General features: G+C 39.8%; 1 protein-coding gene across 7 annotated transcripts in view; it reads left to right on the top strand.

Annotated features, from left to right (window-relative positions):
• SLC16A12 (solute carrier family 16 member 12) overlaps positions 1-15,086 on the top strand; it is a 98,464-nt gene extending 83,378 nt beyond the window's left edge. For all 7 annotated transcript variants that reach the window (XM_082423779.1, XM_082423784.1, XM_082423785.1 and 4 more), the window contains 3 exons: positions 981-1,560; positions 3,509-3,768; positions 6,737-15,086. In XM_082423779.1, the coding sequence (XP_082279905.1) occupies positions 981-1,560; positions 3,509-3,768; positions 6,737-6,999 (1,103 nt within the window). In that variant the 3' untranslated portion in view covers positions 7,000-15,086. The remainder of the gene's footprint in view (positions 1-980; positions 1,561-3,508; positions 3,769-6,736) is intronic.
• The last annotated feature ends 2,230 nt before the right edge of the window (positions 15,087-17,316 follow it).

Consider the following 17,316-nt stretch of genomic DNA (forward strand, 5'->3'; position numbering starts at 1 on the left):
ATATAATCTCATAGTAAGGTTATAAATCTAGCTCTGTCAGCTAAAAAAGGTATCTGTCCCCTGTCATCCAAAGGGCCTGACTGCTAGGGTGTCCCATCATCCCAGTTTACCAGGAACTATCCTGGTCTTGGTGCTGAAAGCCTCACATCTGGGAAACCCCTCAGTCCAGGCAAATTGGGATCATTGCTCACCCTGCTCTGCAGATGGGAACAGGAGCTGAAGGTAGTTCTCCTTTTCCTTCCTTGACATTTAAATTCCGGGTTTAAAGCCCTTCAGATTTTCTTGACTTAAAAGGAATAGAAGTGGAAAATCTTGAAGAGGCTTTCTGCTGACTTTAAGGGATATTTTCAGGTGGCTATGTGTACATGCTATGTTCATGTATCAAATTGGCACAATGTTTCCTAATATGTGAGATTACTCTGGAGCTTTCATGGGGTCACAAATGCTATTTAAACCCAAATTCCAGTGTGGTCCAGATTATCAGAGTTGTGTCTTCAGGGACAGTGAAGAGTTGAAGTAATTCTCTGGATAATTTAAAAATACTTAAATTATCCAGAGATAATTTAAAAATACTTAAATTATCCAGAGATAATTTAATTTATTAAAATTAATTTTAATTTATTAAAAAAGAAGTGTTGGTGGGGAGAATAAATTTCTTAGGTCAGTGTTATCCTGATTTTCTAGTTAATTCAAATTGAGCTTGTGTAATAGTTTTTAAGCTCTTCATTTTATTTTGCTTAAGTCATATTCCCTTAAGGCTTTTCTTCCCAAGAAGAAAGTCATATATATGCTATACTTTCCAAATTGTGGATGACTGGTGAGGGGAGACCCATTTTCAGCTTGGTGTAGAAAGCAGTTTTAAAAGGGTTTATTTGAAGGTCAGATTCTCTTTATTCCAAATAGTATGATTCTGAGAAATGTTCTTTCCGTAGCTGTTCATGCCGTGCCACCAGCACTCATAGAGTTCTCTTTATCCCCAGGTCTTGGATTTGCACTTTGTTACTCTCCAGCTATTGCCATGGTTGGAAAGTATTTCAGCAGGCGGAAAGCCCTTGCTTATGGGATCTCCATGTCGGGAAGTGGCATTGGCATCTTCATCCTGGCTCCTGTGGTTCAGCTCCTTATTGAACAATTTTCCTGGAGGGGAGCATTACTTATCCTTGGGGGTTTTGTTTTGAATCTCTGTGTTTGCGGCGCCTTGATGCGGCCAATTACTCTTAAAGATGACCAAACAACTTCAGAGCAGAACCATGTCTGTAGAACGGAGACACAAGGCTTTCAGCGGGCGTCTCCCTCTTCGACTTGGACTAAAGAATGGGTGCAGACCTGCCTCTGTGGCTCTTTGCAGCAGGAATACAGTTTTTTACTGATGTCAGACTTTGTTGTGTTGGCCATCTCTGTTCTATTTATGGCTTACGGCTGCAGCCCTCTCTTTGTGTACTTGGTGCCTTATGCTTTGAGTATCGGAGTGAGTCACCAGCAAGCTGCTTTTCTTATGTCCATACTTGGGGTGATTGACATTATTGGCAATATCACGTTCGGATGGCTAACCGACAGAAGGTAAAATCCATGAAACCGCCATTGGCTCCCCACTAGGGACTTTAAACTTTGAGTTTCCCCTCATCACCTTACCCTCTAGAATACCTAGGTCTGAATAATGTTAACAGGTTTTCGATATCTGAAGGCAACTCCCTTGTTGGTTCTTCTAGTCAGAGGTCAGCAAACTTTTCTGTAAAGGGACAGACATTAAACAGACAAAGTCACATTGGCTTTGTGGGTCGTATGATCCCAACTATCCAACTCTGCTGTTGTAACACAAAAGCAGCCACAGACGATATGTGACCAAGAGAGAGTGGCCATTTCCAATAAGACTTTATTTAATTTTAAATTAAAATTTTAATTTCTCATACAATTTTTCCCTTACAACATTTTATTGTTCTTTTGATTTTTTCCAATCATTCAAAATTGGAAAAACCATTCTCAGTTCACAGTCCAAAAAACAAGTGGTGGGCTGGATTTGGCCATAGTTTGCTGACACCTGTTCTAGATTGTTTCGGATGGTGGGTATGTATAAATGGCAGAAGTGAAGTTCTGGTGACAGATTTAATTCCATTCTAAGTCAAGTCATTCCTCCGGTGAGACAACTTTTGTTTTAGTTTCTTTTGAAACACCCCAGAGAGTGGCTGGCAATAGAGAGAAGAGCCGACTCCAGTCCAGGCAGGAGAATCAGGTCAATAATAATACGTTATCTGTAGCCACGTATTTATATTTGACAGTGCAAATAGCAAATAGTTTCATTAGGCTTCTGGCTTAGAAACCAAAGTTATAAGAAATCTACTGAGTAGTTTCTTCAGCTAATGCTAATCTGTTTGGTGTGAAGAGAGCAAACTATTCATATTCTCCTAAATGATGGACTCTTCACACTTGAGCTATGACCTGGAAGAGCTATCATCCTATGGCTTCTCACACGTTATGTCTTTGGGAACTAAACAGGATCCAACTGCCATTATCCAGTATCGTGAATATAATATTTAGGATTAAATCCACATTTTTAATGGTTAAGGAGTTGGTGGGAGAGCAAAGGGTAACCATCTTTACAATCAAATTACTCAACAAGAAGCAGCCTGGTATAAGTCTGAGAGAGGAATCTCTAATCTGAGATATACGAGACCTAAGTTCTTGCTGGCTCTGCCCCGTATTATCCCTGTGACCTAGAGAAAATCACCTAACCCTCAGATCCTCAAGGGTCTTCATCTGTAAAATGGGCCAGTTCAATATTTGCCTATGGACATTATAGCATTTTGTGAGGCTTAAATGAGATTGTGGGCAGAAAAACATTTGTAAAGCATGAATTGCTGGTGCTGATATTATACAGAGTCTTTAAAATAATTGGTATCATAGATGGGTTTGGATCTGCAAAGGGAAGTGTTCATGGAAGTACCACTGGGGAGGTCTTGAAATAAGACTTAGTCCTAATACGAGACCTTCATAATCTCTGGCAAATCACCTTCGTTTCTTCATATTATGGCTTCCTCTTTGTATAACCACTTGGGTTATTGAGCATATATGATGTGCTGGAGACTAACAGATGACACATCTGAAAGCATTTAATATGGTGGACTTCTAGACAATATTAGGCTCCTGACACTCTATGTGTTATTTCACAACTATCCTTGAATAACACTATGAGATAGACAGCCTCCCCATTTTATAGCTAAAGGAATTGAGGTTAGAGTTAGGCAGTTAGTAGGTGGTAGAATTGGATTCAAACTTCTATCTTTCTAGTTTTAGAGCACAGGTTATTTTCTACCATACCATGCTTCCTGGGAAGATACATTCTTGCATTTGCATATACCAAAAGAAAGACAGGAAGACAACGTAGAAAACACACAATGGGGAGGCCATCTCTATAAATAATTGTAGTACTTACTGCTACCTGGGCATGGTTCTAGAGCTCTTTGATAGAACCTGTGCATACTGCCCTCATTCTTGGTCTTCACATCCACAGGTGTCTGAAGAATTACCAGTATATTTGCTACTTCTTTGCCATCGGAATGGATGGGCTCTGCTACCTCTGCCTCCCAATGCTTCAAAGTCTCCCGCTGCTCATGCCTTTCGCTTGTACTTTTGGCTACTTTGATGGTGCCTATGTGACTCTGATCCCAGTAGTGACTGCAGAAATCGTGGGGACCACCTCTTTGTCATCAGCGCTTGGCGTGGTGTACTTCCTCCATGCAGTGCCGTATTTGGTGAGCCCACCCATCGCAGGTAAGTTTGCAGAGAGAATCCCCAGTCACCTCTTCTCTGTCATATTGATGTAAAAACAGTGAACTCTCACACACCCATGAGGATTGGAAGTAAGTTGGGAAGGGTGAAAGAGAAAGGGATGCCAGAGCCACCAAAACATCATGGTCTAACCTACATCCTTGTTTTATAATCTTCTTCCAACTAACTGGGGGACCTTAGCATACTTGGAAAGAAAAAGTCCCAAATTAGAATCTTGATTCCATTCCACACTAATGATAGAAGCAATGGAATGAAGCAGCTGTTCAGACTTACAAATAAGTTGGGCACATTCAGAGGGAAGGCTGGCAGGAGAACAGGATTCCAGTAGGGGGGGCGGTAGGCAGTGAGGCTGAAATGATAAAGTGCGGGTGTCATAGTGGAATGTCTTGAGTGCCAGCCGAAGGAGTGGGGCCCTATATGCTTTAGAGAATATGGCTAGTATTACAGCTTTTGGGCAAAGGGGTAGTAAAGTAAAGAGTATATTTTAGAAAACATGATCTAGCAATTGATCTGGTAACTTAGGGGAGAAACAGGATTTCATCCTAATAGTTCAAGAGCCATCTGATAAAGGCCTGAACTAGGGCTGCTGCGGCAGAAATGAGAATGAGCTCTGGGACAAGGGGGAAATTTTGGGGGAAAAATCAACTGAATTTAGCATGTGGGGATGAAGGAGGGAAAGAAGTCCAAGATAACTTAGGAGATAATGGCATGGCTGAAAGAAATAAGGAAGTTGGAGAGAGTAGCTTTGCCAGATAAATACTAAAAATTTAATGTTTAGACATATTCAGATATCTGAAATACCCAATAAAATGCTCAATAGTGCTGTTTAAGGATGAAATCTGAGCATTTGAGGGAGGCCAGATTTGGATATACAGATTTGGGATTCAAGATAAAGCTTCTAGAATGTTTTGTAAACTGTAAAATGATATAAAAATTAAAAACATAATTAAATAAGTAATTCAACAAATATTCATTGCGTGCATTAAATAATTCAACAAATATTTATTGCATGCATTAAACAAGTAATTCAACAAATCTTTATTGCCTGTGTACACCAGCACTGTGTTTGGCGCTGTCGGTTTAGCAGCAAACAGGTCAGAACCCATACCTTCTTGCTGGGGTGTGTGGTCTAGACCAGTGTCTCTCAGAATGAGGTCTTGGGACCACCTGCATCAGAATCCCCTGGGGCCCTTGTTAGAATGCAGACTCCTTGACCCTCCCTCTGTGATCTGGACCTTTGGGGGTGAGTTCCAGGAATCTACACTCTCAGCCAGTTTTCTTGTGATGCTCGTGTACACTAAAGATTGAGAATAATTGGTCCAGATTATTACCTGCCTAAATTAAAAACGAGAGTGAAGAAGTTCTCTGAAGATAGGCAGAAGAGAAATGAGCCAAACATTTGCTTAGAAGGAAGGGAGGGAATTTTTTGAAGAAGGCAGGATTTCTGCTTTAGCTGCTATTATGAATAGACAGTTCAGGTTATTTCTAAACTCCAGCAATTGCTAAAGCATCAAACCAAGGGAAACTGACTGCTTGATAGCTGCCGATGAAAATTCCTCATCAGTTTAAACTCCATGACAAAGGACTACATGTTTAGTGCTTCATTTTTGGAAAATGCCCCCAAAATGTTCCCACATCCTCCCTCCATAGCCACTTTTTTGTATTTACCAACCTTTAGGGACAGTATAGCTCTGTTAAAAAGTCATAGGACATAAATTGGGATTCCTGGATCCTTTTTTCAAACCCTGGCCTTCATTTGGCAAATCAGACATTGTACTCATTGCCAGGTACTAGAGGATTAGCGTGTGAGTTCCTTTTTAATACTTCTCTTATTTAATTACTCTTAAGATAACTCTCTACTCAATCTCTTCCGTTTTCTGCTACAAAAATGTACAAGCAAATCACATGATAACTAAAATATTTGAGAGTAGTTTGGATTGCAGGAAACTTTTTTGGGGCTTTGACAATTTTTGCATGCCATTTTTGACTAATGGTTTTGAAGTAGGTGAGAGGAGAAATCATACACTTCTCTGGTGGATTTTCTTGGCATATAAGTAAAGTTTGGAGGAATTTTAAAAAACCTTTTTAGAATTTGAAAAAGAACAGATACATGTATATGTATAACTGAATCACTTTGCTGTACACCTGAAATTAACACAACATTGTTAATCAACCATACTCCAATATAAAATAAAAATTTAAAAAACCTTTTTAATCACAAAATAATTTCCTGCCAAGGTCTAATTTTACCCCACTGAGTCTCTGATTATTGTGACCTATATTTTGCATATCATATACTCTGGTTCTCCTCAAAATTTAGAGCCGGAATAGATATTGTGGCTAATTTGTTGCAATAAGAGATAAAGAAAAAAAGCTGTGATTACAGAATTCTGCTTTCTGAAGTTTGCATTTTAAACTGTAAGATGGTCCAACGATCTGATTTTCAAACTGGATGGGGTACGATGACTGGATCCAACAGAAAATTTGGATTCTGCTTTATCTAGAAGCATGTTCTATTACTCAGGATAGTCAGTATATGGCTGCTGGGAATACTACTACTAGTATTCTGTACAATTACATTCTCTTAACACCCTAGATAAAGAAAGAATCCCATCATCAGTAATTTGAATGATGCTATTTTTATCTTTTCTACCGTATTTCATGGGATTAATAATAAGAATAACTAATATTTATTGTGTGAATACTAAGAGTGTGACACTTCCAAGCACTTTACATAATAACAACAATCCATTTTAGAAGTTTCCCTAGAAAATAGAATGCATTTTTCAGTTGCTGCACAATACTCTTAGGACGTCTGCTTTTTGTGTCAAAATTAGAGCAGCGGTGCTAGCAATCTACTGTTATTATCCTCACAAATTATTAGATTTGAGAGTGGGTAAATAATTGAATTTTCAACTCAACAGTATCATTTTGCTGTTGCTTGTTACAGGACGGCTTGTAGACACGACTGGCAGCTACACTGCAGCGTTTCTTCTCTGTGGATTTTCAATGATATTTAGTTCTGTGTTGCTTGGCTTTGCTAGGCTTGTAAAGAAGATGAGAAAAACCCAGCTGCAGTTCCTTGCCAAAGAATCAGATCCCAAGCTGCAGCTATGGACCAATGGATCGGTGGCTTATTCTGTAGCAAGAGAATTAGATCAGAAAGATGGGGAGTCTGTGGCTATAGCAATGCTTGGTTCCAACCCCACATGATCAATGGCCTTGAGCCTGAATCTTCAGGGCTGAAAGAGGTGGGACCACTGTATTGTACATGTTTCTGAAGGATTTTATTTTGGCAGAAGTATTGCCTTCCAAGGAAATGTATCGTTTTATTAATATGTTGGTAGTGGAAAAATGGCAAATAACAAAGCAAGCTGGACTGGCTCAGAGTTTCCCCATTTGGGATTTGTACTCACAATTGAACTCACATCTTTTGGGCAATGAGCATCAGACCGTGGAGAATGTTAGGACATAGCTGATATAATTCGCTGTAAATAGAGGTAATTTCAAGGCATGACCAAAGCAGATGACACTGGGCGCAGCTTTGTTTCAAATTCTCTGCCCCTCCATCTTCCCTCCTCAGTTAGAAGGTAAACAGAAACGTTGACATGTAGGTTTCTTTATGCTGCTTAGAGAAGGGGGTTCTGTATTAATCATTGCCTCTTGAAGAATCTAAAGTACTCTTCAACAACCTGTTTCAAATGCTAATGAGAAACTCCACTAGGAAGAAGGTTTGGCATCCTCACCTTCCACCACCACTGAAAGCTCTTTTCCTAAGATGAGGCACTTAACCTCCAACCAGACGCTCACCTCTGTTGCTATCACATATAATACTTACTCTAAATTGAGTAGAACACACCAAGACACATGGGCGATTTCTAAATCCTACCAGAAATGTTAACACTAATGCTTCCCTTTTTTTTTTCCTTTAGAAATAAAGCATTTATTTAAACTGTAGACAATTCCTGTTAGGAACGGAAAAATGTTGGCAGCATTCCAACTGGGCAGGAATTGAATTCTTGAATCAGCAGGTCTCTGGTGAAAGTTTTCTTTTCAGATCAGATATTTAGGTTCGTTACCCAAAACAGGACTTGGGAGTTTTGCCTGAAAAATATTATTCTAGAGATACTCTGAAGCTGAGATTCCTTTCTCCCTGTGTTAATTTTTGTTCCAGTGTCCACTGCTACTCATCTCTTTATAGATAATCATTAGTGGACCTTTTCAGCTGAATGAGAAGACGTCAGGGGTTAACCTCAGCACCATAGCCCTCCCACAAATTGTAGCTTTGGTCAGGGGAGAGGGAGGACAAAGTTAAGAAGGCTAGTGGTGTGTTGTTTTTACAGTTTATAATCACATACCTTAACTCATTGGATTATAGTTTGCTCATTCCCCAGTACCCTACTTTCCTGTGGTGTGGGATAAAGTCTTCAGATTGAAGAGGGAGGGCATGGGGAGAGAAGAGAAAGGCCAGATCCCCCAGGCTGTCTCTGACCATTTTAAGTCCTCTGAATTATAATCCTGAATCCCAAATCATGTTGCACCTGTAACATAGGGGCAAGTTATACAATTGAAAGGGGATTTTAAGTATTCAAAAATTAAAATCTGAACCTCAGGGAACTATTTTGACCCTGAAGGCCGTTCAATCCACTGTCCCCCAACAGATCTCACAGATGCCTTGCCAGGGATGCTGAGAGAAAAAACACAGCCATGAGGAAGATCCAGGGTTGACTAAGCACATTCAGCAAGAGTCTTTGCCTATAACTGGACTATAAATATATATATAAAATTATATATTAATACATTGCTTTCCGAATGAAATGCTGACTTGATTTGATGGCAGAAAACTAATATCTCATAGGTGTTTTCCAAAGAGAAAACAGGAGTGTTTCCTGTTATCTTTATACTTAGTTTGAGAATTTAGTTGTGAAACCACTTCCTTTGTCATTTGCAATTTAAAAACAATATTTGGAAAATATCTGTAAACAGTCAAAGTTAAAATGAAGTTTTATGTGTTTGAAATAGCACTTTACACTAAATGTCATTTCTTGAATCGTCAAGCCTAAAGATTTTTTGAAATATAAAGAGTTATAAATATTCTTATACATATTTTTTCCTAGTGATGATCACAGTAAAATTTTGTTTATCTGGTTCTGTGATGTAATTTCTCTAAAGTATTATAAGTATTCATGAAAAATGAGCATAGAGATCAGAGCTTTTTAAAATTTGTATAAAATATTTGTGATATTCTGCCTTTATACATGCATACATTTGTATTTTACTTTTCTTTTTGGAGTGGCATTTTTAGGAAACCAGTAAGGAAAATGTAGATCTTAGAGGTTACCATTGTCATCGACACAAAATTTTACTGTTACGTTCCATTTGTCTATGCTGTTTATTTCAGAATGGAGCAATTCATGGGAATGATGTGTTTATTTTGTAGAATCAAGAACAAAATTGTGGTGGGATGATTTTACGTCTTAAATATTTCTTTATATCACTGCAAGTTCTACTTTGAAATTGAGTAGAAAAGCAAACAAAATGTGTAACTTCTGTAGATACACTACCATTTGGCCTTTTGTTCAGATTGTGATTTCACTAATAGATTGGATATTTATGATAATATTTTCTTATTTCAAAAGCATAATAAAATGAGTTTATAGTCATGTTTGGAAATACATTTTTCCCCTGCACAAAGGGTTTGGATTGTATTGTGAGTGGCTCTGTCTGGATTATGCCAAGATGTAACTGGCATATAAAGATGTGGTAAGTAATCAAATAATTTACAAAAAGCATAACCATTTATTGAGAACTTCCAATGTGTTAGCTACTGTGTTAAGCACTTCCTATGCATTGTCTTATTTAATCCCCATAATAGTCTATATTATCACCGTTTAATAGACATGGAAACTGAGGCATTAGGTCCCACGGCTTCTGACTCTGTAGTCACTGCACTCTAGTGCCTGTAGTGAATTCCTGTAAAACTAGGAAGCTGTCTGATGCTGGAGTCTGCCTCCCTCCCTTTGTACCTGCTCAGATCATCTTCTCATGTGGGTTCAAGAAACCATTTGGAAATAAGCCCTTCCTTGGGGAGATGAAACCCTTTGGGTTATGCTTCAGTCTTCCAACCAGTATAGATGGGAAGATCCTGGATTGGAAATTTCCAAGAATCTTCCCAAGAGTCTGGTTCTATCAAGACCACTACTTCCAGGCTAAGTGGCTTAATTTGCTGTCTGTTGATCCAGGCTCTTCTTTGGGAGCATTTGTCAAGGGCGGGGGTGGGAGGGGCGGAATGTGGAGAACGTTGGGCAGCACGCTTTGTCCCACCTTCCGCATTACCAAAGTCACGCTTTCTCAGTCAAGAGGTGAGTTCTTTCTGAAGTGCCTATACCATTGCCCAGTGATGATGAAGATGGTAATATCTATTTGGCACTCACCTTCCTGGTCCTAATAGGTCTAATTTGGAAATTGTTTATTGAAATGAAATAGTGTGAATCCAAGGTAGATATCTGAGTTTTTCTTCTCACACTTCAAAGTTTGTCTTTTTTTTTTTTTTAACTCCGCTGAACAATACATTTTTATACATGTTGCCAGAGCAGCTACCAGTAAGAGATGACTGGGATTTTGTCCCATTAGCACAGAGCAATATTTGGTGGGAGGAGTGGGAAAAATATTAAATAATGATAAAAAGATTGATGTTTAAAACATTTTATTATGAAACTTTCCAAACATATACAAAACCAGAAAGAAAAGTACAATGAACTTGATGTACCCATCCCCCAGCATTTATCTACCCCTTTCCCTACACCCCTGATGAAGCCAGTTGAAATATGTTGACAGAACATGTCTTCCATCGGTTGTCAAGGAATAACTGAACTTGGCAAGAACACGCTAGCGGAGGTTATGGGTGGTCAGTATCACCTATCAAAGAGCCACGTCATTACCTACAAAGCTGATGGGGACCCCTTGCTTGCCGCGGTCTTCCTTTGGGTGTCTGAATTGCAGGCTAAAACTCTTTCTCCTTCTTTCCCAGCCCCGATGTGGTCTATCTACCTGAAGCTTAAGGAGGTGTCAAATAAGTGAAAAGTGCTTCTGAATTCTGGGAGAGAGTGATCACTATTACTTTCATTATTACTCTTAATTATTTAAGTGTCAGAGCCCTCTTTGAGGGGTCCAGGACCTAGGATTGGTCTAAAATTAAATACAAAGCACTTTATTTTTGAGCAGTTAATGTATGTCCCAGTTAAGATTTGCACTGGCATTAAAATTAGCATTTTAAAATGCAGCCCTTTTAAAGTTTTCCCGTAAAACTGCTTCCATTGTGATGGCAAGTTAGGTCTTTTCCCACTGACACATGTAAAGATGGAAGAGTTAGTGGTCCCAGTCCTAGGAAAAGTGAAGACATATCTCAGTCCCTGTTTTTTCAACGGGGCCCTGAGCAGAGTCTGGGTATGTTTCCGTGGGGAAGAAGGTCTTCATGGGGGAAAGGGATGTGGGGCTACCTGAGGTTCCCGTGGACACTAAAGGCCTCTGGATCTCTAAGTGTGTCATTCCCTGCCCAAGCAGAGGTGGAAGAATTTGGACATCAGACTCTAGTTTGTTCAAACAGAAAGGGGAAAGCCTTTTTCAGAATCGCTGAAGTTACACACTGGAATATGGCCCATGATGTCCTGCAGGGTGTGCTGTTGCCTAACTTCCAAACCTCCTATTGGGCTACATTCTTCCCACTCACCACACTGCAGTGCCCTGTTCTATCTGTTTCCCAGGTCATTTTGCATATATGGATCCCTCGGGATACTCACTTCTCATCTTTTGGGCCACAGTTTAAATGTCACTTCCCTAGAGAGTCTGTCCTTAACCATTGTCTCCATCTAAATCACCTATCCCACCATCACCACCCACAGGACTCGTTCTCATAGCACCCTGCTCTTTCCCATCAAAGAATGTATTTTAATCACAATTGCGTGTTTATTTTTAAATGTTACCTCCTCCACAAAACCACAGCTTTCTGAGGATAGCAATCGTACTGACTGACTTACCACTGAGTCCAGTGCCTAATCCACAGTCACTCAATAAATACTTGGTGAATGAATGAATGAGTGAAAACAATAAGTGAGCAAATGAGAAAAAGAACAAAGGAAGTAACTGCTAAAGAGAATTATAATGCAGCAAGGGTAGGGCTGACTGAAGGTCAGGTTTGCTTGAAGTCGCTCTTGCACCCGGAATGCATAGGAAATGTTAGCTGTTCCCAATTCAGTGGGCCTAAATAGGACACCTGGTAAGAAGTGTCACGTAAATAGCAGGCACTCCAGAGCACTGAGTATCATGGGGCAGGTTTGGGAAAGGGAATAAAGGTGGCAAAGAGAAGAGTTGGTAGAAATATATTAATTAAAACTCTAGATTGAGGCCTGAATGTAAAAATGATACAACTGTGTTGAACCCAGACAGATGTAATTAAATAGCTCTGTTGTGCTCAAATGGAGTGGGAGGCCTGGGCAGGAAGCACGGCCCATGCAAGGGAGCCCTGGAATATTGGGAAAAGGTGGACACAGGAGCCTTATCGTGAAAAGATGCGGTTTCAGTTACAGGGACCACACAAGCTTCTTTTACTTTACGTGAAAACCCTGCTCCAGGGTTTGGCCAGGAGCAGTAGCCCCTGGCTGGAGTCTTGCCCGGGCCTATGGCTGGCCTCTAACTCACAGGCCATGACTGAAAATCAGACGGCGTACGGGCAAACTTGTTTTAAGAGTTGGTGAGAGGAGTTAATCAACCACAACTAGTTATTAAGCACCTCCCTGGAATCTGGCACCATGTTATATATGGTGGGGAATTTAAAATACACCTACCACCGCTTCCGTGATCTCAGGTGTACTTCCTAATTGGTAAATTGAAGCTAGCTCAGGTGAGAACAATCCCAAGAGGTTCTTAAATGCTGACTGCTGACTGAGGCTAAGGGCGTTGCGTACTCTGGGCGTTAAGAGAGGAAGAATTCGTGATGGGCCAGAGAAATCTGAGATGATTCCGAGGAACTCAGGTATGGAATTGAGTGGGTTGGAAACAGCCTCTACTCTTTTCAGGGGAAGAAGCTGGGGAGTAAGGTAAAAGGATGTGGGGAAGCCGCTTTATGTGGCTACCTGAAGTTCTAGTAGATTCCTGAGGCCAATGCAAAATCAAACACAAGCTGACACTAATAAATGTTCTGGTGAGGGGATCCACAAAGGTGTCTGGGACTTTTGGGACTGCTGGGATTTTGGGCTGCATTTGGCTTCTCTAAATTAAAAACAGGGATTTTTCAGGGCCTGGGGTTATACTTTAATAATTACCTCTCAACTCTAAAAAGGAATCATTTGTAAGTTTTTTCTTCTTAAATAGTCCAGAGATTCAAGAAAGTTTTTTGTTTTGGTTTCTTTTGTTTGTTTTGTTTTGTTTTTCAAATAACTACATGTTATGCAGCACTGCCATCTGCTGGAATTAGTGAGACCACTTCCCAAAAGCTGGTGATGCCTCCAATTACAGTTTAATTGGACAAGGCCAGCCTTAGAACAAAGTTTGTTGTTTCCTTCTCTTCCCTCCCCTAGTCCCTACTCACTACCCGTCCCACATTTATCCTCTTCCTCTTGCAAGTACAAATACAGGGATAAAGATGCTGTGTTGTATTTTTCAGTATATATTTTGATTGCCTAGTTCACTTCTCTATGTAGAATATCAAAGTTAATATGAGTGATGATTTTAATTGACTTAACTAGGGCTAACCATGGGTAAAATTTAATGTGGAAAAAAAAATATTTTGAGCCCTCTGTGGCCTTCTTTGGGAATTCAGATTACCATCCTGGGTCCCATTCTTTGTCCCGTACTATTGTGTTAATTGATTTGATATGAGTTGATAAAGGATTAAGTTAAAGTGTAAGATGAAATCTCAAACACATACCAGAAGTCAAATTTTGAGAAATGTTGAAACCAAATGATATAGGGGAGTGTATTCTGTATAATTTGGAAACATAAAATGTCATGCTTGTTATACTGTATACCAATTATGACAGATTTAGTGATTGAATTTACTTCTAAATGTGTAGTTCCCATGAAATTGTGAAGGGATGCTATTTATTTATAGCAACAATTGCCTTCAAAGAGAGCGTATCATGTTAAAATGAAAGACTCTTTTGTTGAACTAAGCAGCTTAATGAATTTGGTTATGCGTAAGTGGGTCTGTGGCTGTATATGAGGATAAGAGAAAACTGAATTACTGTGTTTCAGGAAAACAGTGGAATTGGTTTTTTTTCCAGGAGAAGAGTAGAGATAGGGAAGGAGATAAGGCCCGGAATCATGGCAAGAGGCAGGAATATCAAGAAATGGTTAAGGGTGTTTCCTTCTTTCTTTCTCTTTTCCCCTCAATCCATCTCTCTCTTTTCTTTCTTTCCTTCTTTCTTTCTCCCCATCTCCTCTCCCTCCTTCCTTCTATGCTTTCTCCTGCTCTCTTCCTTAAAAAAGTGATTATATAATATTAAATTATTAAGTTGTAGATTCCTCTCTCCTAAACTTTATCAATAAAGGGTTTTTATATACAAATGGCCTGTAAATGGCTTTCATTTTTGGTGTTTGTTTGGTTTTTATGTTTGTTGTTTGTTTTGGTGAGACTGAGGTGTAAGGTTACTGGAGTTAAGGTGGTATGGAAAAGGGAAAGCATGTGAAGAGGTGAAGTGCCTCTTAAACTAAATTAGTATTCAGTGGAATTAGGGGCTCAGAGCTACTTTCCAAAGTCCATGGCTTGGAGGCTCAAGGCAAACTCAGGGGATATTAAGGGGCAGGTGATCCCAGCCTACTTCTTGTCGTTACATGAGTTATAGCACCCTCCTTCCTCGCCTACTTGTGTCGTTCTCCACACTGGGTAAAGTTCTGATTCTGGTTGGTATGTGCATGGGAGATGTATCCTTCTTCCCAAGGGCAAAGGACAGGATATTCTGGCTTCTAATTGTTTACTGTTTTTCCAGCCTTCCAAAGTAGGTTTGCTTCCTTTTTCGAGGAATTTATTCCAAATCTCTGATTTCTAACATCCAACTCTTAAGCCCCTCCCTTAGACTGAGTCCCTTGATTTCTCAGGCCATTCTCTCCAGGGGTTTCAGAGCAGCTTTTAATCCCTTTCACAATTCCTTCCAGGGAGTTCTGGGACTCTATGTGAAAGTGTTGGGTGACCTATGATTGTAGAATGTCTGTGCTTTGTGTGATTCTCTGTAGCGTTCTCCTACAGTTTCTGTAAAGATTGGTCCTATCTTCCTATATCCTTCATTCCAAATTTTAAAACTATTTAGAAAATATTTATTAGTGGTTAAATGCTAGATTCTAGAACCAGATACCCAGGGTTTGAATCTTTTTCTACCTCTTATTAGCTACGTGACCTTGGGCTTACTTAATCCCTCTCAATTTCAGTGTACTCATATGCAAAAGGAAATAACAAAAATGCTTATCTATAGAGATTTTGTGAGGATTTTATAAGTTTAATACATGTGATGCACTTAAAACAGCACCTAGTACATATTATATTCTATGTAGCTATGAGTTAGCTATGGCTATTCACGTGACACTATAATCTATATATGTGGCTGAACTAGCATTCCCTCCTTCCTAGGGCTTTGCTCCAATCTGGTGGTGAGTTAGGGACATGTTTGGAGGAAGTTGACCTATAGGCTCACTTTTGAACTCTCGGGTATTCATCTCTTCCTTTCTTCCTCACCCCATTCTACCCTTTGATATTGGAATGGAAGAAGTTTCAACAGGAATGGCTTTTCCTGAAGGATAGGAAAGGCCAGTGTGTTCAGTGTCTTTGGTGTTCAATCCAAGTGACATCAATCCATGCTTGTCCTTCAGAGTTTATCCGCGAGGCATCTGTGTGCTCCCATGAGATTTGGCTTTCCCAAAGCTTACACATCTCACCGTCATTATTTTGTTGTTTTCTCTTCCTAGAGCCCATCATGAAAGGAGATATTGAGAATTCTAGTTCATCACTTATAGAGGGCCCCTAGGTTCCGAGCAGATAGGAGAATATATACATGGCATTTCTGTGCATGTTTCTAGTAATTAGATGTGTTTTTTAATTCACTTAAAGTGAAGTACAACAAAACACTTAATGAACAAATTTATCTTAGTAAATAAGACACTGCCAGAGAAGGTGGGAGTTTTGTTTGGGGTGGGATAGGTATGTGTGGCTTGATACAGGAAAAGAGGAAGCTAAGGCAGAAAAGAAACCACATCTCAGTGATCCAGAGAACTTTGGCTAAGAAGAGAATTGCAGAGGAATGGGAGGCTGTGGTCCTGGGAGAGAAGTGGGAGAGAGGAGTGGAAAGGTAAGATCCTCCCCAAACCTCTGATTCTACATTATTCTTGCTTATTCCTTCTTTTATTTCCCCTAACCTTTTTATTCAGAGAGCTTCCACATAACAGGGTAAAAGTTGTATCTAAACTTGGGCTGTTGTTAACTTTAACCTAACATATATAGTTTCCCTTAGGATTTCTACTTACAAATGGAATGCATAGGATGTAGAACAGAAAAGGCCATTCCCCCAAAGTTATTATAGTTGTTTCCTTACCTAGATGATCCTCAGTATCACTTTGGGTGCTTTACAAATATATAGGTCCCACCCCTGGAGGTTCTGGTTTAGTAGGTCTTTCATGGGACCTGGGAATTTGATTTTTAAAAAACTTCACCAGTGGTTCTGATTCAGAGTTAGGTTTATGAACCACTGATACAATGGAGAGAGAGTGGACTGTAAATGAGGTCAGATCTGGTTTTAAATCCTAGTCCTACCATTTAGTAACTAAGTAGCTTGTGTGATTCTGATAATGTTACTTAACTAACTTCTGAGCGTTGCTCTATTTATTTGCAGTGTTGAAATAGTTAAATAAGGTATAATATTAAAGTACCTTATAATTAATGCAAAGCAGATATTTTTATATGGGCCTTTACCATTACAGAGATATATATACATATACACACACACAGATATAGCTGTACATATATATGTACAAGCTGACCACATGGGTAATCTGGTTGTCCTTTGATGTCTAGGTCATCCCATACTCACTTTTATCATCTACCTTTGTCACTTTGAATTTGGACAAGTCCAGTTCAAGGCCTGTAGACCTCACAGCAGCTGTGAATAAGCTGGTGATGGCTTCTTCAGGGTCTGCTCAGCTTTGTTGGATATAAGTCATTATTTCAGTCAACACAGCCATCTTTGGTACTTCAGATACATTCCCAGCCATAATTCTACCTATTTTTTTAAATTTATTTATTTATTTATTTATTTATAGCTGCGTTGGGTCTTCGTTGCTGTGCGCAGGCTTTCTCTAGTTGCGGTGAGCAGGGGCTACTCTTCGTTGCGGTGCGTGGACTTCTCATTGCGGTGGCTTCTCTTGTTGCGGAGCAGGGCTCTAGGCACGTGGGCTTCAGTAGTTGTGGCATGCAGGCTTCAGTAGTTTTGGCTCGTGGGCTCTAGAGCGCAGGCTCAGTAGTTGTGGCGCACGGGCTTAGTTGCTTCA

The sequence above is a fragment of the Balaenoptera physalus genome (genome assembly GCF_965194825.1).
Source record: "Balaenoptera physalus genome assembly, chromosome: 14".
NCBI classification, from domain to species: domain Eukaryota; kingdom Metazoa; phylum Chordata; class Mammalia; order Artiodactyla; family Balaenopteridae; genus Balaenoptera; species Balaenoptera physalus.